Source organism: Gobius niger (assembly GCF_951799975.1).
Source record: "Gobius niger genome assembly, chromosome: 22".
Taxonomy (NCBI): Eukaryota; Metazoa; Chordata; class Actinopteri; order Gobiiformes; family Gobiidae; genus Gobius; species Gobius niger.
This window is the reverse complement of record NC_136873.1, coordinates 2,572,103-2,596,338: the sequence shown is the minus strand read 5'-3', so window position 1 is coordinate 2,596,338 and position 24,236 is coordinate 2,572,103. Positions and strand designations below refer to the sequence as shown.

Here is a 24,236-nt window from a genome sequence, read left to right as displayed (position 1 = left end):
TTTGAAAAAATGTTCATCTACAATATTTTAACGGCGGGAGGAGCTCGGAGTAGAGTCGCTGCTCCTTCACGTTGAAAGGAGCAGCTGAGGTGGCTAGAGCATCTGTTCCGGATACCTCCTGGTCGCCTCCTGCGGGAGGTGTTCCAGGCATGTCCTAGTGGGACAAGGCCTCGTGGAAGACCCAGGACACGCTGGTGGGACTATGTCTCTGAGCTGGCCTGGTGTCGCCTCGAAGGGCTGAGTTTCCTGTTTTTCAACACGTTATTATCAGATTCATCTCCTGTGGTTTTTCTGCAGAAAACAAGAACTGCCTTCATTTATATCTCAAATATTTCCTCATTTTAGTCAAAGTCATGTTTTTGCAGACTATTGGACTAAAACTAAATTAAAACATGTTTATGAGACTAAAATATGGTGTTGATTAAAATATGAGTAAATAAAAATGAAAAGAAGAGACGACTACTAAACCTTTTTCACATTATTGTGTTAATCCACTTCAGTTCTGCATAGAACTACCAAAGTCTGAAAAAATATCAAAATATTTTAGAGCCAATTCAAAAATACACAAAAAAAATGAGCACACACGATTGTTCACATTTTCTTAAAATCATCCTTTTTTGGTTATTTGTGGTTTCTTCTGATCAGAGGAGGAAACATTAGTGATTTTTGCAGTTCAAACTGAATTTCAAGCATTTTCTCTGAAAATTCTTTTCTATGGGAATGACAATATCACAGTGAGGCTGTTTCTGTGGAGTTCTGAGGCTCGTGGGGGAGGAGCTTATACGGGGCGTTGGGGGAGGTCTGTGGGGAGGTGCTGGGGGTGTTGAAGGGTTTGTGAGTTGGGGGTGGTTGTCGATGGTGGTGGGAGTTGTCAGGTGTTTTGATTACAAACATGTTTATAAATATGGCTGTACATATATACCATACTATACTATATATATACTATATATATATACTACTACTATTGGGGGATAATCTGGCCTGGGGAGGGGTGTAGGTGTGTCTGAAACTGTCATTCAGACGCTGCATGAGCTGAGTTATAAAAAGCTCATGTTTTTATTTCATGAAATGTCCTGCAGCAAAACTGTCCTGAGCTCCTTATGGGCTGATGAGGAACACCCTGAGGTTCCTCTGATAAGGACATATTAATTATACAGCTCCTCTAACCCCCTCCTCACTGCTCGGACACTTCTGGACACTCCTGGTCACGGCTGACGATGAGGAGATGGAGCTTCCTCAGATGATTTCTTGACGGAATCCACGTGATCAGAGGAACAGCCAAGCGCTGCTCCAATCAGGGCGGGACTTTTGGGTCAAGACCGTCCCTGTATAACATCAGTCAGACCATAGAGGCTGATTTATGTTCTTCCCAGTGGGTGGAGGTCAGGACTGATCTCACAAACTCGTGTATATGAGCCCTGCTCTCGACCCATGGAGCTAAACCAGTGACAAAAATGTCACAAAAAAGTGACAAAGATGCAGCAAAAAAGTGACAAAAATGTCACAAAAAAGTGACAAAGATTTAACAAAAAAGTGACAAAAATGCAGCAAAAAAGTGACAAAAATGTAGCAAAAACCATCTGCACCACTGTCACCATAAACTGGACCTGATGAATATATTTCATGTTTGAATTGAACTCTTTGCAGAAATGTTATAATATTATTCAGGACCAAATGTTCAAACAGCAAAACCCTCATGAAACAAATCACCAAATGAACTGATTCTTTTTCATGGTTTTCACATGAATCCAAAGAATAATATGTTTAAATGAAAAAAGAAACATGAAGACATAATGTGTTTGTGAGTTAAGCTGAGCTCACACTGATCAGAATGAACGATAAGAAGCTTCCGTTTCTCTGAACTCGTCCTGTGGCGTCACTTTTTCCCCGACGCTTTGGTGCTTTTATCTCAGACAGATCTTTTCTAAACTTTAAGTTTCTCAAAACACTTCAAACAGAAAAAAGTCTGTCATAAATGTGAATAAAATAAACCTGCTCAAAATGCTTGGTTTTTAATTCACGTTTGATTTGGGTGTAGGTGTGTTGGTGGGGTGGTGTTGAGGGTGTGTGGGGGACATCCTGGCCTGGGGAGGGGTGTAGGTGTGTTGGTGGTCAAAGTGACCAACACAACTGAGATTATACAGTATTTAGCAGTGTGTTGTGTTCAAAATGAAGTTAAAATACTCTCAAAATCAAACCTTTTACTAAAAAAATGATCAAAACTAACTTTCCTTTGAAATTCACATAGAAATTCTACTCAGTTTCATGCAAGTTTTTGTTGAACAAGCAGTAGATTTCCCTTTAAGACTGAAATTAGGATCAAAACAACCCAATAACATCATTTTAACAGACACAGTTAATGTTTCCATGCAGTTTCAGATGGAAAATATATTTAAAAAAAAGTTCCCTATAAAATCAGGATCCACTTTTGGATCCCGACCTGCCAGTAGAGACTCACTGTTTATCATGATGACCAAGCGGGATGTTCTGACAGGACTATTTCTCGCATTTTAAGGCTACAAGTATTTGCTCTCTTATTTGCAAATATTGTAATATTTCTCAAAATCATTTTGGGGCCTGAGGTTCTGTGTAGAGGGCCAGATTTGGCCCCCAGGCCTGACGTTGCCTACCCCTGGTATAGGCCTTTAGAATGCTGTGATGTCACCTGCAACCCAGCAATACTTGACCTTTTTTCCTCCACTGGTGCAGCAGACAGTTAAAGCAGGGGTGCCCAAAGTGGGGCCCGCGGGACAATTAGGTTGGCCCGCCAGAGAGTGACCTACTTTTGCGCCGCATCTGGTTAATACTAACTCTGTCCTATTCAGTCTCACTGGCAAATATAGATGCAGTACACTTTTTGGCCACCAGTGTCAAATTGGGGGCGCTGTTTCACTCCTTTCGCAAAGTTAAGGAAACACTCTTCTGGTGTCTTGATATTTGTCAGTCATAGAGCGTTGTAGCATCAACTTCAGAACTTTTTCCAAATTTTATTGCAAAGGTCATATGTGGTCTAATGTGGCATTTTCTTTGACTTAAAGAAATGAATGAGGTAAAGTCACTGTAGGTGCTGCAGGTTACAGGTGGTGTTGTTGCACTATATTGCTACAATAATTGATTTTGTTCTACTAAAACTTGGCTTTTGTAGCATACTATTTGCATAGATAGAATTTAATGCAAATGTAAACCAAAAAATAAAATAAAGTAACCATTATTATTTGCAGTTGTATGTGTCTCACGCTGACATCGGCCCGCGACCCTCAGGCACTTTTTCATTTTGGCCCTCGGAGACAAAAAGTTTGGGCACACCTGAGTTAAAGCTTTTTAACCTCTTAACTCCCGCCTGAACCGAGAGGATCTTTTTCCTCACGTCATCAGATTTTTTTCCATCATTTTTTTGTTGGGTGTTCAACTCATTTTTGTAACTTTTTTGTCATTTTTTTTTACATTTTTGTCATTTTTTTTGACACATTTTTGTCATTTTTTTGACACATTTCTGTCATTTTTTCGTCATATTTTGTTATTTTTTGTCACATTTTTGTAAAAAATGTCACATTTTTGTATTTTTTTGGTCAGATTTGATTTTTATCACATTTTTGTAATTTGTCACATTTCTGTCATTTTTTTGTCACATTTCTGTCATATTTTTGTCATTTTTTGTCACATTTTTGTCATTTTTTTGTCACATTTTTGTCAATGTTTTCTCACTTTTTTGTCACATTTCCATCATTGTTTTCGTCTCAGTTTTGTTGCTATTTTCACAGCATTTTTCCAGAAGCTTTTGGACTGGGGTAAAGCCAAACTGGAGAAAATGTGCTCGGTTCAGGTGGGGGTTAAGGGGTTAAGGCTTCCAATGCTATTTTAACCTCTTAACCCCCACCTGAACCGACCACATTTTCTCCAATTTGGCATTACCTTGAAGAAAAACTTTAAAATCGCTACTAAAACAGAAGAAAAAACTTTCACCGTGATATTTTATGGTCAGCTCACATTACACGACTTTTATGCCCAATTTGGGACGCACAGGAGAAACGTGAGTGAATATAGCGTCTCCAAAGCGACACACAGAAGCAGCGGCCAATGACAGAGTGAAAAAAAGACAGAAAAAAAACACCGCGGCGCCTCTCTCTTTCAAAACAGCCACAAAAACAACTCATTTCACGGAACAGCGTAACTTTATCACCAAAAGTTCACGAGAGCCTTTTCCAGCTACATTTCAACCGCGAGCAGAGTTTAACCGCGGCACGTACGGAGTTTGGAGACGAACTTTCCTGCTCCTTTTCTCCGAGTCCGTTAGCTTCTCTTTCTCCGTTTCCTTTTCTTATCAAATCCAAAGAAAAATGTCGACAACACGAAGATGCGGGACGTATGTCTCCATTTTGATCCCTCAGTCTGAAAAGACTGAGGGATCAAGTAGGACTGTCGGGGTCAGTTCTACAGTGGTTCTCCTCATATTTATTGGGGCGTAGCTTTAGTGTTACAGCTAACCAAAAAATGTCTGAGTCTGTGGGTTTGTTTTGTGGAGTGCCTCAAGGGTCCGTTTTAGGTCCCGTCTTATTTTTGTTGTACTTGATCCCTTTGGGAAAGATCATCAAAAGGTTCAGTGATGTTTCTTTCCACCTATTTGCTGACGATATCCAGCTTTACTGTTCCTTTAAACCGTCCGAAATCCAGAAGTTGAACTCTCTGCTCCATTGTCTAGTGGAAATAAAACAGTGGCTCAGCGATAACTCTTTGCAGCTAAATGCAGACAAAACGGAAACCCTGGTAATCGCACCTGATGATTCAATTCCAGGGATTAAACAGTTCCTGGGTGACTTAGGCCAGTCTGCGAAACCAAGCCTTCGTAACTTGGGAGTTATTTTTGACAAAGACATGTCATTAGTGCAGCACTGTAAGCAGCTAACGAGAAACTGCTTCTTTCAACTAAGGAACATTTCTAAACTTAGGAATATGGTCTCACGTAATGATTTGGAGCTTGTCATCCATGCATTTGTGTCTTCACGTTTAGATTATTGTAACGGTTTGTTTTCATGTCTTAACAAGAAGGAGCTTCTCGACTGCAATTAGTGCAAAACTCTGCAGCGAGAATTCTGACCCGCACAAACAGGAGGACCCACATATCCCCTATTTTAAAACAGCTTCATTGGCTGCCAGTGTCTTTTAGGATCGAGTTTAAAGTTCTGGTTCTAGCCTTCAGAGCCGTGCATGGTCAGGCTCCTTCCTATATTAGTGCTCTGGTTCAGCCTTACACCCCTGCGCGGGCTCTGAGGTCTGTGGATCAGAACCTGCTAAAGGTTCCACGTACAAGTTTTCGTACTAGAGGCGACCGATCCTTCCAGGCTGTTGCTCCCAGGCTCTGGAATGATCTTCCGCCCTCTTTGCGCTGTATTGACTCTGTTGATTCTTTCAAAAGCGAACTTAAGACACATTTATTTGTCCAAGCTTTTAATTAGCTACTTTTGGGCTGCTGTGATTTCTGTGTTGTTTTGACCCCTTTTTATATTGTATGTAACTTCTGTTTTTAACTGTGTTGTGAAGCACTTTGTGGCCTTTGCCTGTGAAAGGTGCCATATAAATAAAGATTACTTACTTACTTACTTACTTACTATTTTATACCATGGTCTGGGTGAATACTGGATTCTGATTGGCTGGTGCATTATTTTGGTATAACCGCACACGTAGTCCGGTAGTTAAATCACTGGGATATCACTCCGCTGTGGCGTCGCCATAGCAACGCATGACACAGCTGAATCAGATAAAAGCGTAATTAGTGACTGACAGGAACGTATGAGATGGATTTTGTGTTAATTTCATCGTTTTTGGCCAAAACAAAATGTTTGCTAAATGTTTGTAGAGGAGAGTGAGCAGCTAGGTTAGCTACTGTTAATAACATATGAGCTTTACATTTCTATTGAAAACGGTTAAGGCTATTCATCATTTTCAGGCGTACATAAAATGATCCTGCATTGAAGCATATTTGTCTGGATTAGTAAAGTCAAACATAAAAGTTTCAGTTGGGGGGGCCCAGGTGTGAGCGACTCCACCGCAGCTGTTTCCATAAACAGTTGAGCTGGTTGAGCTAGCTAGCTAGCTTCAGGTTAAACAGCGTAAAAGTGAAATAACTCCGGAGCCAGCTATCAATAAAGTAATCACAAGTCATATATCATCATAACATCTGAAATCTACAAATTCAAACATCCTATAACCAGGTGCTAAGTATTAATGTTATATTTAAGTAAAAATACAGATATGAGTTTAAAAGAAAATGCACTAAAACAAAAGCATCAGATGGAAATTTTACTTAAGAAACATTTTCATGAATAACGTGCCTCAACTTTGTAGTTTTGCTTGGACTGTTGTTTGTATTACTTTTACTCTTTCCACTACAGCAAGTGATTTTCAGTGTCATGGCAACACCTGTATGTACCTACAGTGACCATACTTCATTTGTTAACTCAAAGAAAATACCATATTAGATCATTTTGAAAGTGTCAGTTCAGCATAAATTCATTTATATGTCATTTTTTAACACGTACCTTTGTTGATGTCAACAATCTTTGCATTAAAAGTTGGAAAACTGGGAAGTCGATGTGCTACGACGCTCTGACTGATAAACAACGGGCAATAACATTGTTTGCGGGAGGAGCGAAACAGCGCCCCCAATTTGACGCTGGTGGCCCAAAAGTGTACTGCATCCGTACTGCAAGGCATTACAGAGAGAGAATGAAAGGCGAAAGTTAAGAGTGTTAGTATTAACCATAAACGGCCGGACCGCGGGGATAGATTTTACGTGATATTTTTTGTACTAATTAATACTTTTGGGAGGAAAGCGATTCAACCTGAAGTGCTTTCGCGATTTTATTTTGAAACGTATCCCGTGCATTTCCTGTCCTGACAGTGGAGGCGTACTGACAGTGGAGCCTGCAACGGAAGCGACCTCACAGTGGAGGTCTGCAGGCAGGTGCCTCTCATATTTTCTGATCTGGTAAGATGGCCCACATTACCCGTAACTAAATACTTGGGGACTCCTGCCACAGCTGTCCCATGTTCTTTAGCAGGTCATAGTTGCAGAAGAGGAGATTTAGTTTGTCACAAAGCTACTGACTGTAAACAGTTCATCAGGACCTCTTATGTAGTCGGCCTACAGTTCAAAATGAATGTTTAACTGAATAAACAGTTAGAAAACACAAGTGCATCTTCTTGAACATGAACTATTTTCATCACCAATTATCACAGTAGAACGTTCTCAAGCAGTTTGTGATGCATTTTGGAAACAGGAGATGAGCCCCTGGTCTAACGCACCGCCTGATTTGAGAAACTCGTTCTCAAAGACTTACTTTCAGTCATTATTTGGGCAGCAACATATTCTGAATGGCTTCGGCAGAATTCAAGCGAGACATTTTAATCTAGATTAATTTCAAAATTAATCTAGATTAATCTAGATTTTAAAAAATAATCTATGACTGCCTCTAGTTTTGACCATCTAAAGCAGGGGTCGGCAACCCGCGGCTCCGGAGCCGCATGCGGCTCTTTCATCCTTATACTGCGGCTCTGAGTGGCTTGGGAAAATAAATTACAAATTTAAAAAAAAACCTAAGTATTTAATTGAAGTATATTTTATTTGTGTTAGTTCTTTAATATTTTAGTTCTAAATTGGAAGATTATTGTGATCTTGACATGTTGGAATAAATATATTTTATTGTTTTTCGTCGCTCAAAATAAACGTCATACTCGCGAAAGCCGGTATACCCGCTTCGTAATTCAGCGTGAGAGCATTCGTACAGCATTCGTAGAGCAGAATCACTGTTTTCATGCACAAAATTAATGGAAACACACGCTACGGCGAACAGTAGGGATTTTCGTATACGCAGCAGCAAAAGGAAAGTCACACAGACTCGGCCAGTCCGCGCTCCAGGCCCGGGAAAGCACCTGCCGCCGCCGCTCCTCAGGTGCTGAAGTTGTTCCACCAGCTTTTCCTCCTCCTGCGGTCGTTCCTCCTGATGTTTGGGAGCCAGTCCCTGTCACCCCTATTGCCCCCCCGCTGGAGAACCCCACTGTTATATATTTGTCACGATTTTCCCCGCGTTTGTGGGGGAAAAGGGACAGTAAGAAGTGCGGCTTTCCCGCTGTCCCTGAATGCAGCTCCCACGCTGCCTCGCACCAAAACAACAGCGCGTGGTTCCAGCAGCTACACCATGGATAAGTTAAGGCTTATTTACAACCTTAAACATGTAAAACAAGCGGCGGTCGGCGCGGGGCAGGTGAAGACAGGCCTGTTTTTGTGGATTATAAAGTTTTTCCAAATGGAGCTGATGATAGACCAGACGAGTGAGAATCATGGATAAAGAGGTTTAAGAGCAGCAAGTTCTACGACGGATCCTCAGGAGATCGAGTGCACAGTGAGTGTAGTGTTTTTATGCTTATTCTGTGGAGTAAAGTCGGCCCTTAATGTGCGGCTGTTGCACTGACTTATCTGACATGAAGCGCGTGCGTTTGTTGATGCGTTTGTCTTGATGCGTTTGCCCATGTTACACAATGACAGGAGCGGGGTTGAACTGGTGACTGTCCCATAGACTGAAAAACTATTGCTATTCAGTACATGGACAGGCCTGAGCTGGTGTATGTACTTTTTATTTATCTCGATTTGGCGAGAGCCCAACGAGTCAGGGAGAGCACGGCGGAGCGAGACGTCCCTGCTCCGCCTCCAACCCGGTGTGCGCGGCAGGCGATCTTGTCCACATTCGCTCAATTCTTGACAGATTTTTGACAGAACGCAAAAATTCCCAATAACCCGCAACAGCACGCAGCAGTGCGGGACGCACATTCGTGACCGTGCGTAATAATTCGTGCCATTAATCGTAAAACACGTAGTAACAGCTCGCAACAGTTCGTGGCGGCGCGTGAAACCTCTGCCCCGAATCACTCACATTCGTGATCCTCGGCCTCGAATGTGGATTTGTGGCATTCGTGACTTGTCGTCGTTATGTGTAAACCCAGCGTTAGATGTCAAAAAGTATTTGCGGCTCCCAGTGTTTTCTTTTCCGTGGAACCCGGATCAAATGGCTCTTTCGGTGTTAAAGGTTGCCGACCCCTGATCTAAAGAATGGTCCACCCCATTCTCTCTTGGGCCAAAACGGAGACGCTCATGCATGCTTTTATCACCAGTCGTATCGACTACTGTAATGCCCTGCTTTCTGGTCTTCCCAATAAGAGGATCTCAGGTCTACAACTTTTACAAAATTCAGCAGCTCGTGTCTGGAGGGATGGGAGGGTGTGCCAGGCGTAATATTTTAGATGTTGTAATCTGTAAAGCAGTTTGTGATACCTTTCGGTATGAAAAGCACTTTATAAATAAAGTTTGATTGATTGATTGTAGATTTAGGTAAAGCCAAACGTAAGAAAATGTTTTCCATTCAAGTGGGGGTTAGGAAGAAAACATCACAAAAAGGCATAAAGACTGAGGCACTCCATGGATTTAGAAAATGCCTTTATTAATTCATGGCTATCATCTAAAAAAAAAAAAAGAAAATTTAAAATGGTTTTCCACCTTTCCAGGCTTTCATATAGTTTTTTTTCTACATGGAGTGCCTCTGTCTTGTCTCTGAAGGGCAGTTGGGAGAAAGGTTATGTAGCTAGACCAGAGGTCGGCAACCCGCGGCTCCGGAGCCACATGCGGCTCTTTCATCCTTATACTGCGGCTCTGAGTGGCTTTCGAAAATAAATTAGTAAAAAAAAAAGTATTTCATTGAAGTATATTTTATTTGTGTTAGTTCTTTAATATTTTAGTTCTAAATTGGAAGATTATTGTGATCTTGACCTATTAGAATAAATATATTTTATTGTTTTTCGTCGCTCAAAATAAACGTCATACTCGCGAAAGCCGCCGGCTTTTCCTCCTCCTGCGGTCGTTCCTCCGTTCCCCCGCCGGAGAACCCCACTGTTATATATTTGTCACAATTTTCCCCGTGTTTTTAGGGAAAAAAGGGACAATAAGAAGTGCGCCTTTCCCGCTGTCCCTGAATGCATCTCCCACGCTGCCTCGCACCAAAACAACAGCGCGTGGTTCCAGCAGCTACACCACAGATAAGTTAAGGCTTATTTACAACCATAGACATGTAAAACAAGCGGCGATGGGCTCGGAGCAGGTGGAGACAGGCCTGTTTTTGTGGAAGCAAGTTCTACGACGGATCCTCAGGAGATCGAGTGCACAGTGAGTGTAGTGTTTTTATGTTTATTCTGTGGAGTAAAGTCGGCCTTTAATGTGCGGCTGTTGCACTGACTTATCTGACATGAAGCACATGCGTTTGTTGATGTGTGATTCAGTCTATCAAGGGACAGGAGCGGGGTTGAACTGGTGTGACTGTCCCATAGACTGAAAAACTATTGCTTCAGTATATGGACCGGCCCGACACTGAGCTGGTCTATTTGCTTTTTGTTTAACCCGATTTGGCGAGAGCCCATCGAGTCAGGGAGAGCACGGCGGAGCGAGACGTCCCTGCTCCGTCTCCAACCCGTGTGCGCGGCAGGAGATCTTGTCCACATTCGCCCAATTTAACATATTTACAAAACAAGCCTAAACTACTTCAAACTATTTTTTTTTACTTTTTTTCTTTTTTAAAGCTAAAATTCTTACCTTTAAACTATTTACAACATCTGTTAAAACAAAACAAAAAGTAACAAAATGTCTTTAAAAACTATTAACATGACCGGTCTTTGAAGGTCTTTGAGACCCGTAGTCCATTTTTTGGGCCTTGTACCTTCTTTCCCGTAGCTTTTTTGCATATGTACTGCGCCCTTCCTCCTGGTGTTTCAGAAAACGCTTTTTTTGGGGGGTGTACTTGTCTTTAATCCTCTGTGCATTTATCTACAAAGACAAACAAAATGGCAGATGTAAAATAAAAAAATCACCACGCAATCTGACGTTTGGGTGAAATTCACAGTGAATCTCTCACCTTGGATGGGGACTGGACCCTTTTCTTTTTTTGTTTCAGACTAGTGAGTCCGGGACTGGCACCAAGAAGCCTCCGACGACCACTTTCGGGCGTGGAAAGGGGGCGGACGGCGGTGGAAGTCGATGGTTGCGGTTCGGGCCTTGAAGGCACGGGAGTGAGCTTCTCTGTACAGCTCAGGGCGATGAAGCATTGCCTCATCTCCCGTGCCTTCTTGACTGTTTTGTACAGAGCATAGAACCTCTCTTGGGTGTCCAGGCTGTGGCCACACTGTCCCTGGTGGCCTTGTCTTTGTTCTGTTCAAAGTTCTGGAGGAAAAAAAAGGTATATTACAAAAGAGAAGTGAGACACCTATTTGATAACAATTGGTACATCTTTCCTTTAAACTTACAAATGTTGACACCGCCGTCCTTATGTCGAGGACGTCGGCTGCCCCTCGAGCCCCATTTCGCTCCACGCCCGAATGAGGTACTTCTTGAGGTCTTTCATAGTGCCAGTCCCGGTATTTGAAAAGAAGTAAGGGTTCTTTGGCTGTGCCCGATGGAGGAGCCCGATCCATCTTGTGCACGAGCCATACTCCTCCGGTGTTAGGTAAATCTGTGCCACCCCAAATTTGTGTGTGGTCTTGTGATTTGAAACCTGCAAATAAAATGGTTATTTGCAAGGGTAAACTGTTGCGGCGATCTGCCCTCTCCTCCACCCCTCCCTGTTTGGTTGCCGCCCTCCTCGTCATTCACTCCACTGTCCTGCACCGGGAGCAGCCCAACACCACGGCAGGAGCAGGAAAGCTCGTAGAACTCAACAAAAGACTCTAAATAAACACAAACGCTGAGCGGGACCAGACTCACTTAAAGACCTGAAGAGACTGCCGGTAAGCATGGGGTCCGGGGCCCTCTGCTAAGGGCTGTCCGTTCCCTGTATGACCGCAGCAGGAGCTTGGTTCGCATTGCCGGCAGTAAGTCAGACCTGTTCCCGGTGCGTGTTGGTCTCCGCCAGGGCTGCCCTTTGTCACCGGTTCTGTTCATTACTTTTATGGACAGAATTTCTAGGCGCAGCCAGGGGCCGGAGGGTGTCCGGTTTGGGAGCCTCAGAGTCTCATCTCTGCTGTTTGCGGATGATGTTGTTCTGTTGGCTTCAACGAACCAGGACCTTCAGCTGCTCTGGGGCGGTTTGCAGCCGAGTGTGTAGCGGCCGGGATGAGGATCAGCACCTCCAAATCTGAGGCCATGGTTCTCCACCGGAAAAAGGTGCTTCCCCTCTACAGGTCGGTGGGGAGTCCTTACCTCAAGTGGAGGAGTTCAAGTATCTCGGGGTCTTGTTCACGAGTGAGGGACGGATGGAGCGTGAGATCGACAGACGGATCGGTGCGGCGTCAGCAGTGATGCGGTCGCTGTATTGGTCTGTCGTGGTGAAGAGGGAGCTGAGTCGGGGCAAAGCTCTCGATTTACCGATCGATCTACGTTCCCACCCTCACCTATGGTAATGAGATTTAGGTAACCGGATAAAAGGGGGGACTATATTGTAAGGTGTAATAATACCAGGAGTAATTTGGCATCTGCACAGTAAAGTGAAGATTACTGCATGGATTTCGGACTACTCCTGGTATTATTACGCCTTTTATCCGCTTAGAAAATCCACATTGTTTAATTTTGTGTAATAATACTTTGTAGTGGAACACTTCATGTAACCATATTTAAATAGGGAAAACGTGGAAGAGCTTGGTAGCTTCTATCTTGACCAGTTTTGGAGCTATAGAGGAGAGAGGGAGAGGCTAAAAGCTAACGCCGTCTGCGCTGTGTTTACGTGACTGAAGGCACGGGTGAAGATCAGACAGGTCCTAAAGAACTCGTCAAAGCTAAGGTAAGAACATATCTCAGTATGTATAAACGGTGGCCTATTCCTTTAAAGGGACTATAAGGAGTTTAAAAATGTTCAAATTAAGTATTTTCCTCCCCCTACATGTTCCAGCCATGTCCTAATGTGTAGAATGAGCTCAGACCTGTTCACCACAACTGCCTCTAAAATCCTGTACGGTCACTCAAAAATGTGTCACTTCGGCCCGAATTGCCGTCATGCACGAGCTTAATATAGAAGGTGCAGTTACACATATGGCCTGAGGTGGCAGTAGTGAGTATAAAATGCCGAACTTGCTTCCAGCCCCTTTAAGCAATTCTAACAATTAAGAATACTAACTTATATTTCATCTGTTCTTTTTAGATTTACAACTTGAGGTACGGATACACATGGACAGGCACACAATACGAAAGAGGGCCGTCAAAAAAGTAGGCCATCCTTGGCCTTTTAAATGGTGTGACAAGAAGGGGGTTTATGTCAAACACAGGATGGCATTTCCTGAGGTGAATTGTAGACGTGGCTCTGATGTAGCCTTTGAAGAGATGGGTGATGAGAACCACCATGTCACCAGCTCACCGTTAAGGCTCATAGGCATTGGCATGTGTTGTGACAAGTTTAGTTAAAGTTAAGCGAGTAACCACACTGGCGTCTGGTCTCTGGATCACCTACTTGGGCCTCTGACTAAACCAGGTAGAAAGACCGGCTTCTTCCTGTGCTCCAGACGAGACCCTCACACCTCTACACAATAGGGCCCAAATGGCCCGTTTCCTCAACATGACAAAGATCTCCTTCTGCCTCCAAACGCCACCTTGATGCATTACCAGGCAAAGCGCCTTTTGGTTGCCTGCATTGGCATCCCCAACTGTATGACCAATGACCATTTCTATGTGTTTCTGTGCTTCCCTTTGTTGTGTATGATCCCTGTCCTGCTGCTCTGTCTGTGGTGCTCACCTTATTAAAGGTGATGCCAAAGCTAACTCGGGCAGAGCTTAGCATGAACTCGTGTTATGTGTAACCTCTCCGCAGTGCATTGTGTAATAAACTTCACATCTTGACTAGACAAACATCTCTTAAGCTTTATTAAGCAAGAAAATCCACAACAGAACGCTATGCTCTTGTATTTAAATTGAAACTTAAAAAAACAAGCCTTGATTCGTGTTCTTTACATTGTATCATGATTAGATTTTGTGTATGGTAAACCTGAATGTGGCAGCAATGCCAAATGCAAATTGTAAATACTTAACATAATATTCATTTTTACATATGATGGTAGAGGTAAACAAGAGGGTGAAAAGGTATTTGAATTTTTAAAATTCATCAAGCACTTTCAAAGTCATGAGCATTGTGCCTGTCTGTCTTCACATGTGTCCTCAGTCACGCAAACAAAGCACAGATGGAGCTAGCATTTAGCCTCTCCTCAATAGCTCCAAACTAGGTCAAGCTAAAAGCTGCCAAGCTCTTCCACACAAAAGTAAACAATGTGGAAAATGTGTAAGCGGAAGAAAGGGGGGGGGGGGGGGACTATATTGTAAGGCGTAATAATACCAGGAATAGTTCGAAATCTGCGCAGTAATATCTTCACTTTACTGTGCGGATGCCAAACTACTCCTGGTATTATTACGCCTTACAACATAGTTCCCCCTTTTATCCACTTAGAAAATCCACATTGTTTAATTGTGTGTAATTATACTTTGTAGTGGAACACTTCACGTAACCATATTTAAATAGGGAACACGTGGAAGAGCTTGGTAGCTTCTATCTTGACCTGAGCTATAGTGGAGAGAGGGAGAGGCTAAATGCTAACACCGTCTGTGCTGTGTTTGCGTGACTGGAGACACATGTGAAGACCAGACAGGCACAAATAAACACGTCTAAGCTGTAAGAACATATCTCAATATGTAAAAATTGTGGCCTATTCCTTTAAAACAAAAGAAACTAGTCTGGACAGATTTGCCACAAAGTAGTATGATTTCTAGCTTCAGTGATTCCAATTTCAAACGATTCAAACCGCAATAAATCAGGTTAGAAATTAAATTAAGAGAAATCCCTCTGAGATAACCTTCCGAATATTGTTAAATGCATAACTGAAAAGTATAGCGTTTGCTAGAGCTAACAAGTGTTTTCAGAAGGCATTGCTAAAGCATGTGTGGATTCCTTGATTAAAACTGCATTTAATGGTTCTACTTGTTGAAACATACATCGAATACTGCAACCACTAAAACTTTTAGTGGTTGCAGTATTCGATGTATGGCGCTAAAGAAGAGGAAAGCTCATTCATGTTGTTTTTCACCCCTCAGTGGGCAGTTTTGCCACTACAGGGCAAAAGGGCCTTCATTTTGTTCTGCAGCTCAGGGTGCAAGAACAACAAGTTCTTGTGAAGTATGAATGAGCCTTATGGGGTCAAAATGTCTTTTGTAAAACAATCAAAAGCAAACCTACGGTGGATGACATCATTGGGGAACACCTGCTGGTCCCCAGTTGCATCTGTTATGGCTCCTTTTACGGCTATATGATGTGGTGAGGCAAATCTGTTGGCAAATTAAAACATAAATGATGCGGTCAAAGAGTACTTCATAGTCTATTACATAAATATAATCACAAAGATAACAATCTAGGGCATCTTTATCATAGAGTAAGCAAGAAAATCACTTAACCTCTTACCCCCGCCTTTACACAAATCTAATGCTGGGTTTACACAAAGGCATGAAGCATTAAAAATGGCATTTTTCCCTCGTTCGTGACGTTCGTATGCATCTTAATGGGATTCTTAACAGAGCGCAGCAGCTTGTGACATTCGTGGAGAAAGTTTTTGTCTGTCAAAATATGTTCCATGAATGTCAGGATGCACCCTCTGTTCGTGGAGTTCGCAACAGATGGTGTCCTTTCGTGATGAGTAGTGGCGCTTCGTAATTCAGCGTGAGAGCATTCGTAGAGCAGAATCACTGTTTTCACAAAATGGATGGAAACACACGCTACGCCCAAAAGTACCTGCAGTGTCAAAAGAAAAGTCACACAAACTCAGCCAGTCCGCGCTCCAGGCCCGGGACAGCACCTGCCGCTGCCACTCCTCAGGTGCTGAAGTTGTTCCGCCGGCTTTTCTTCCTCCTGATGTTCGGGAGCCAGTTCCTGCCACCCCCATTGCCACCGCACTGGAGAACCCCACTGTGTCTGACAGAACGCGACAACTTCCAATAACCCGCAACAATAATCAAAGTCCACTCACATTCGTGATCCTCAGCCACGAATGTGGATCCGTGGCATTTGTGACTTGTCGTGGTTATGTGTAAACCCAGCATAAACGCTTCTCGACTGGAGCTTCTCGACTACAAGCAGAGTAATTTGGCTAGAACTCCTCTAATGTGTCCCCAGCTGAAACCCGCTGACAATCGCCTTCAGAAAACAAATAAAATGTGTTATTTTTCACCTTTCATTGCCTCTATGCTGTCTCACCTCCCCCAGACCAGAATGGAGTCTTTTGACCTTGCGCTGTAAAAAAGTTAATTTACATGAATATACTGTATAGGTAGAGCATTTGGACAATACAGCACAGATACGTACACAGCAATTTTCACAACGTTCCTTATACCAGACTTACTGATAAAGCCTTGGGGACTTCAGCTGTTATTACAGCTGCAGCTTGTTCAGGCAGCGGTCGGTCAGCCATCTCAGTTAAGGACTCCAACTTCTGATGTAGGTCCTCCACCCTCTCAGCCAAGCTGTGAACAGCAATGTGAACAACACAAATGCCCCTGAAAAAAAGATGAAAAGGTATTTTAAACCTGGGTAGGAGGAAAAAAAGTGTGCTTTTTTGCCATGCAGTTTCCAATGCAAAATAGAATATTTCTTAGGAAAAATAGACCAAATGCACAGGAAGTCAATGATAGTTCCCCAAACACCTAAGAGCACCTTCCGCCCCAATAACTAATACTAAGACTCAAGCCTTTGTCAAGACTTCTTGTTTGTTTGGAGCCGATACCCGTGGAAGAAACCTGCAATATTTTTTTCTTGAAGGTTATTTTTTAGTTTATTTATTCATTATAATCACTATTTTGAATGCCAAAATCTCAAGTCCAAGGCTCTGAGCTGCTTTTTCAATTAAAAGGGAGACAAGGGCGGTCCGGATCATGGCAGAAGCACACTTGCCAAACCGAACCCGAGGTTAAGGAAGGAAAATGGTGATGCAATAAGGTAATAAATTAAGTGGTATTACAGCGCAATCTAGGTAGGACCGTAACATAGGCTAAACCAGGTCTAAAACGATCACTACATGTTAGCTTTTAAAAGGTTCACTGTTAATGACCCAGTTTATGGATGTTAGTAACAGTTATATGTTTATTGTCACGCGGCTCATGCCATCTATGACAATGTATTGATCACATTTAATAAAACAAAGTCACTTACTTCCAAATGTCATCGTACGTAATGGCACGGCTGCTCGGGCTAGCGTTAGCAACGTTGCTAACCCTAGCCTGACTCTGAGCGGCGCGGCTGGCGGACCTAGAGCTGCTAATCAGCCGCCGGTGCCGGTCAGACCCCCCTTGGGCCCGCCTTGGTGTCTCGTTTGCCATGGCAGAGTCGGAGTCCACGATGCGTCTCTTATGTAGTCGTTTCGCCATCTTCGCCGGTTGCTTTTCTCTTCTTCCGTTTGGCGCTCTGAACTGCGCAGGCGCGTATTCGAATCCTTCCCGCCTCTCCATTTGATTGGCTAAATAAGATATACCGGTTGCTGTGATTGACGTGACTTCACTTGATTGACGTGTGAAGGTGAAGCTGTCACTTTATCTTGCTTTAGTTATAGCTTAAAAAGAATATTGTGTGGCCTATTTATTATTTGGAGGTCATTTTATTTCTTTTTACATATGCTAAAGGTAAATGCATAATAATAGGTAGAAGATAACACAGGTTGAATATAGGCTTCAATAAGTTGTCAACTTAAACATACAATGTCCTGTTTCTTTTTTGTGAACATTTAGACAGCACTTTAAACAAGAGTAATTGTTACTCAAAAATGTTGAACCTGACATCCCAGCTTGGATACTTTGGCGTGCACATTCAACCCTCATGAGATATTCTTTGCTTCAGATACAGGTCCTTCTCAAAAAATGAGCATATTGTGATAAAGTTCATTCTTTTCCATAATGTAATGATAAAAATTAAACTTTCATATATTTTAGATTCATCGCACACCAACTGAAATATTTCAGGTCTTTTTTTGTTTTAAAACTGATGATTTTGGCATACAGCTCATGAAAACCCAAAATTTCTATCTAAAAAAATTTGCATATTTCATCCGACCAATAAAAGAAAAGTGTTTTTAATACAAAAAAAGTCAACCTTCAAACAATTATGTTCAGTTATGCACTCAATACTTGGTCGGGAATCCTTTTGCAGAAATAACTGCTTCAATACAGCGTGGCATGGAGGTTATCAGCCTGTGGCACTGCTGAGGTGTTATGGAGGCCCAGGATGCTTCGAGAGCCGCCTTAAGCTCATCCAGAGTGTTGGGTCTTGTGTCTCTCAACTTTCTCTTCACAATATCCCACAGATTCTCTATGGGGTTCAGCTCAGGAGAGTTGACAGGCCAATTGAGCACAGTAATACAATGGTCAGAAAACCATTTACCAGTGGTTGTGCCAGGTCATGCTGAAAAATGAAATCTTCATCTCCATAAAGCTTTTCAGCAGATGGAAGCATGAAGTGCTCCAAAATCTCCTGATAGTTAGCTGCATTGACCCTGCCCTTGATAAAACACAGTGGACCAACACCAGCAGCTGACATGGCACCCAGACCATCACTGACTGTGGGTACTTGACACTGGACTTCAGGCATTTTGGCATTTCCTTCTCCCCAGTCTTCCTCTAGACTCTGGCACCTTGATTTCCGAATGACATGCAAAATTTGCTTTCATCCGGAAAAAGTACTTTGGACCACTGAGCAACAGTCCAGTGCTGCTTCTCTGTAGCCCAGGTCAGGCGCTTCTGCCGCTGTTTCTGGTTCAAAAGTGGCTTGACCTGGGGAATGCGGCACCTGTAGCCCATTTCGTGCACACGCCTGTGCACGGTGGCTCTGGATGTTTGTATTCCACACTCAGTCCACTGCTTTCGCAGGTCCCCCAAGGTCTGGAATCGGTCCTTCGCCACAATCTTCCTCAGGGTCCGGTCACCTCTTCTTGTTGTGCAGCGTTTTCTGCCACACTTTTTCCTTCCCCCAGACTTCCCACTGAGCTGCCTTGATACAGCACTCTGGGAACAGCCTATTCGTTCACAAATGTCTTTCTGTGTCTTACCCTCTTGCTTGAGGGTGTCAATGATGGCCTTCTGGACACTGTCAGGTCGGCAGTCTTACCCATGATTGCGGTTTTGAGTAATGAACCAGGCTGGGAGTTTTTAAAAGCCTTAGGAATCTTTTGCAGGTGTTTCAAGTTAATGAGTTGATTAAGTTGATTAGGTTAATAGCTCGTTTTGAGAACTTTTTCATGATATGCTAATTTTTTGAGATAGGAATTTGGGGTTTTCATGAGCTGTATGCCAAAATCATCAGTTTTAAAACAATAAAAGACCTGAAATATTTCAGTTGTTGTGCAATGAATCTAAAATATATGAAAGTTCAATTTTTATCATTATATTATGGAAAAGAATGAACTTTATCACAATATGCACATTTTTTGAGAAGGACCTGTATGTCTCAAAACCTGAAGAGGGAGGGGCTGAAGTGGGTCCACTGTTGCTGCGGTAACGAATGAACCAGACCACAGAGCCCTGGAAGCTCAACTTATGCAGCTTTTAACTTGAGACAAGACAATGGCACAAAACAATAATGCAACTACTACTATTCACAATCACAATCACAATTGTATTTATTGCCATTGTTTGAGAACAGGTTCACAAACAATCAGGCAACATAACCCATACAACATATAATAGAATTGTAGATTAAAAAAAAAAGTTATAAAACTTTAAAACTATAATGCTATAAGGGCATGAATACTATGAACTATGAAGAGGGCCGGAGGAAGTTAAGAGAGGCTGAAATTACGTCTGAACTCCAGATGTGGAGCCTGAAAAGAGCAGAAAAAGTCGACGCAAAGCAATGTAAACGTCAAATTAAAATGTTCACTTTCTTGAATTTGAATTCTGATGGAGGAGCGGATCCATGTAACTCTGGGACAGAAACTATTTTGAAGTTCATGTTGATTATTGCACTATTTGGACACATTTTGTGATGTCATGTGTCCAGATGGAGACACCTATTGCATAAACATACGAATTTTTGTGTTTTCAGGAAAAGACCGCGTTTTGTGTCATCCGACTCGGAGGATGAAGTGCCAAGGTCCTCCACCCCTGCGGCCCGAGCTATTCATTTCAATGCCTGCCCCCCTCCTCCCCTTGTTCATTTTAAAACACTCGCCCCCAATCAGTCACCACCCCTCCCCCCAAGATACACGGAGCTCACGACTGGTGTGTGCAGCTTCTTTCGCTAACAACTTCAGTTCTCAGGTATATTAAATAAATACATACATCAAAGCAACCTCTGTTATTTATTTATTTTAGCTCAGCGAGGATACCAGCATTACCACTGGTCCCCCCTACAAGCTCCTCCCCTACAAGCTCCTCCCCTACAAGCTCCCCCCCTACAAGCTCCCCTGCCACCAGAACCAGGTAAGTTCAAAGACCTATAGATCAACCACCTATTTGATTCCAACCTGGACAGGGCCTTTCTGTGGAGTTTGCATGTTCTCCCCCCGTGTCTGCATAGGTTTCCTCCGGGTACCCCCACCACTAAAAACATGTACAAAAGGTGAGCCGGGTGTGTCTGACCATTAGCCTGGCTTGATATGACTCACCAGGCGCTGCTCCAGATGGGATGGATGGGTCAAATGCAGAGGAGAAACAAACTCCACACAGAAAGGCCCACTAGATCCGGGAATACTTATATATATTATGTCATGAACACTGAACAGACTAATACAAATCGGTTTTGTTTATTTATTTTTGTTAAACTTTGTTCTAAATTTTTCTCCTACAGTCGTTTTAAAGGAGGTCTTAACGAAATTAGAAATGGTGCTGGAGCAAAACAACACCATGCTGCGAATGCTCCAGCACCAGGCCAGTCCTCCTCCAGGCTTGGAGGAATCCATTGACCTGCCACTGGAAGACGAGGCAGCTGGCAGCAATGGAGGACAAGCTTGGCTCGGCCGATTTCCGCTCTTCTCTGGTGAGCTTTTATCTATCTGGAAAGATTAAGTGCAATTACAAAATGCAGCTATTGGGAGGGGCCGACCATGGGACAGTCATACTATTTCATCCCTCTTCGTCTAAAACATGTATCATTGACTCTGGTCTCACTGGAAGTTTGCTCGTCTATCTGCATTTATTTGATAGATTTTGGAAAGGATGTTTTGAAAGACTCACTGCATTAAAGCATATCATGTTTTCGGTTAAATTTATGGTAGCCTTAAAATTCACTTGAATTTAGCAATTTACTATTTTACTTTTTTGCAGAATAACAACCTCGGGACGATGGGGGGATCAACGTCCAGGACACGACCTCCCGTGTATTAAAAAAAGTTCTGAGCCATTCCCTGGGCCAGATAATGATTTGGAGGGGGGTCAGTGGAAAGGCTGCTCTGTCCACCACACAACTAAGAAAGGTCATCGTCGGTAAGTGGTGATAGTTTTGTTTTTTTTGACTTTCCTACTGTTGTTGATTTGTTTTGTTTTGTTTTTGTTTTATTCTAAAATAATAATTCATCCTAAATGTTTTTTTATCTTTATTTCAAGATACTGTTTGCAAAAATCCAATAATGGGGTTTACTACCGAGGCAGAGGTGGTGGGGAAAATAAAAAAGATGGCTCCAACTGAGCACAGATAGGGAAGGGGGGGGGGGGGGGGGGGGTAGGAAAAGAAGGCTGCTGGCCAAGGAGGGGCAACAGGCCCAGATTTAGAAATTTAGAAATTAAATTATACATTTCTTAAAGGTCCTATATCCTGCAAAATCGACTTTTTGGAGCTTTTAGTCATGTTGTTTTGCTATTTCCTTATCAAAAACACCCCAGAGTGGTTTGTGGCTTCATTCACGCAGCTCTCAGTAATCCTCCTGAATCCTGCTCTCTGAGGCTCCGCCCTCTCCTGGTGAACGACTGACCTGCTCAGTTGTGTCGTCACAGCGGAACGGAAGTGCTCGACGTCTGTAATGTAATGTCTTACAGCCTGATTTTAATTTGTAAAACAGCGTTTTCATTATTTCTGTTGTAAGAGCGAAACAAAGAGAACAAAAAAAAGGATGTGCCCGAGGTGCTTCCAGGTAACCCGGCATCCAGACTAATCTCCGATGTTTATTCATTAATAAACAGGAGACTAGTCTGGCGACCCTGTCGTAGAAAAGCTACTGCTGGAGACGGGACTAATGTGGGACAACCGAAGCGCAGCAGCCAATGAGAACATAGCAGATGGGACGACAGAAACAGTCACAAGAAAGTTGTATCATTCCGACATTAACAATGGCGCTCCTGCCACACGGAGTTCAGGAAATGAATTCTGTCGTTTATGTCAGAAAAACTTAAGAATACAAGGTGTCATCAGTAACTCGGTGCTTATTTTTGAACAAAAGCCACAAGGAAAAAACGTCTTTGAACAATGCCAGGAACTGGGCTTGTTTATTCACAAGAACGAGACGAAGTCTGTGCGTTGCTGCAAAGCTTGTCTAACTATTGTTTCACGTCTCAAGAAACACCGACCCTAAGGAGCCAGAAACGTCTACTCTGTCAGATGCTGCAAGTATCGCTACGGAGGAACAAACGCCTGTTTCACCTGTGTCATCCAGCGTCAGTGAGAAGCGTGAACACACGCCTTCAAAAACACCCAGGACGGCGAAAAAGCTACGCTGTAGTCGTCCTCCACTTCAGACCTCAGCAAGGAAGAGCTTAACCCAGGCAAACCTTTATCTTGTGATTTGTGTGTTTCCTGGGTTGGGGATTGTGTTGTATTAGCCTGTCTTATATATTATCCTAATTGTAGAAATAAATGGAAATGTAGGCTAATTGACGCCGTTTTTCTGAAATGATCAGTTGGGTAGTCAATGTATTTCCTCAAGTAGTAAAAGCTATTGACCCAAAGAATTACTTGTGTAAGAGTAAAAAAGTACTAGAATGAGTAACTGTGAGCACAGAAGTTTGATTTATTGTTCAGTGGTGACATACATTTTAAGAAGCAAAGCATACAATTCTACTTTTTGAGTAAAAAAAATAAAACTAAACTAAAAAATGCCGTGGAAAGAATTAATTTTGAAATCTAATGATAGAACATACACAAACCGTAGAAATGTAATATCTACAAAATAAGATTAGCCGTGTAAAGATTTACTTACAGTGGCAAAAGTACATTATTTTTACTTAAGCAAGATGCTTAACTCCTTTGTTGTATTGTTACTGGAATTGCAGTAATTTTATTTATTTAATTTATACTTGTTGTTCCAGGTGACACAATTTAAACAGAAAACAGTCATCACTATTTCTTCTGAGTCAGAGGCTGGGATTATCTGGCAGCTAAGCAAAGGTAACTGGAAACCTGCAGCCAGTTTAACATCCAAACATCAACCCCTAATGGAAGAAATAAAACCAAAAATAGTGAACATAATCAATGCAAGAGACTCACAAAACCTCTGAATGGATGCATTCTTTGGAAAACATGAAGACCTCCAAAAACTTTTCTATTACAAGTGTGCTTTCGGACTTACAACGGAGGTCTCCATTTTTGCATTCCATTTTCAAGGGAATCTCCAAAAAACAGTGACCCTGCTGCATGTGCTTCAGTAGCTATAGCACTAAGAGGGAGAGAGCCTCGCATGTCTGCTGTTGCATATCACATCAACACCATCCTGCTGGAACAAAGAAGGCAGCATCCAGTCCACTTTCAAAAATGGGCATCACGACTGCACATGGACATGCCGTAGTAAAAACGTAATACGTGGATAGTAGTTTATGCTGTAAAGTTTCCTTTTTTCTCACAGATGACAGGATTGACAGCAGTGAGTGTCTCCCAGAGGGTTTACAGGAACTACCGTTCAGTTCAGAGCCAGACGAGATAACCATAACCGACACCTCACCATGCTCATCTTCAGATCTTCCACCGACCTACTCCATCATATTCCATAACCTAGATTTCTACATGAAAGCCCATCACCAGTCTTCCCTCCGTGCTATTAAATCCATTCATTGGATCAATCACACAGCTGTCCAGGATCGAATCCAAATAAATCATCTTTCAAACTGCAAGCCGTCATCCAACATCTTAGATTACAACCTTGGACACTCCCTCCCAGACCCAGAGACACTCCCTCCCAGAACCAGAAACACTCCCTCCCAGACCCAGAGACACTCCCTCCCAGACCCAGAGACACTCCCTCCCAGACCCAGAGACACTCCCTCCCAGACC

The 24,236-nt window shown here is 42.7% G+C and overlaps 2 protein-coding genes across 2 annotated transcripts in view; one reads left to right on the top strand and one right to left on the bottom strand.

The window, feature by feature from the left end:
• LOC306981475 (uncharacterized protein) overlaps positions 1–17,419 on the bottom strand; it is a gene marked incomplete at its 5' end in the record, with an annotated part of 87,212 nt that extends 69,793 nt beyond the window's left edge. The window contains 3 exons of the mRNA XM_079581083.1: positions 10,953–11,245; positions 15,792–15,971; positions 17,278–17,419. Coding sequence (XP_079437209.1) covers positions 10,953–11,245; positions 15,792–15,971; positions 17,278–17,419 — 615 coding nt within the window. The remainder of the gene's footprint in view (positions 1–10,952; positions 11,246–15,791; positions 15,972–17,277) is intronic.
• Positions 1–24,236, top strand: part of LOC306981545 (uncharacterized protein) — a gene marked incomplete at its 5' end in the record, with an annotated part of 361,177 nt that overhangs the window by 176,783 nt on the left and 160,158 nt on the right. The window lies entirely within an intron of this gene.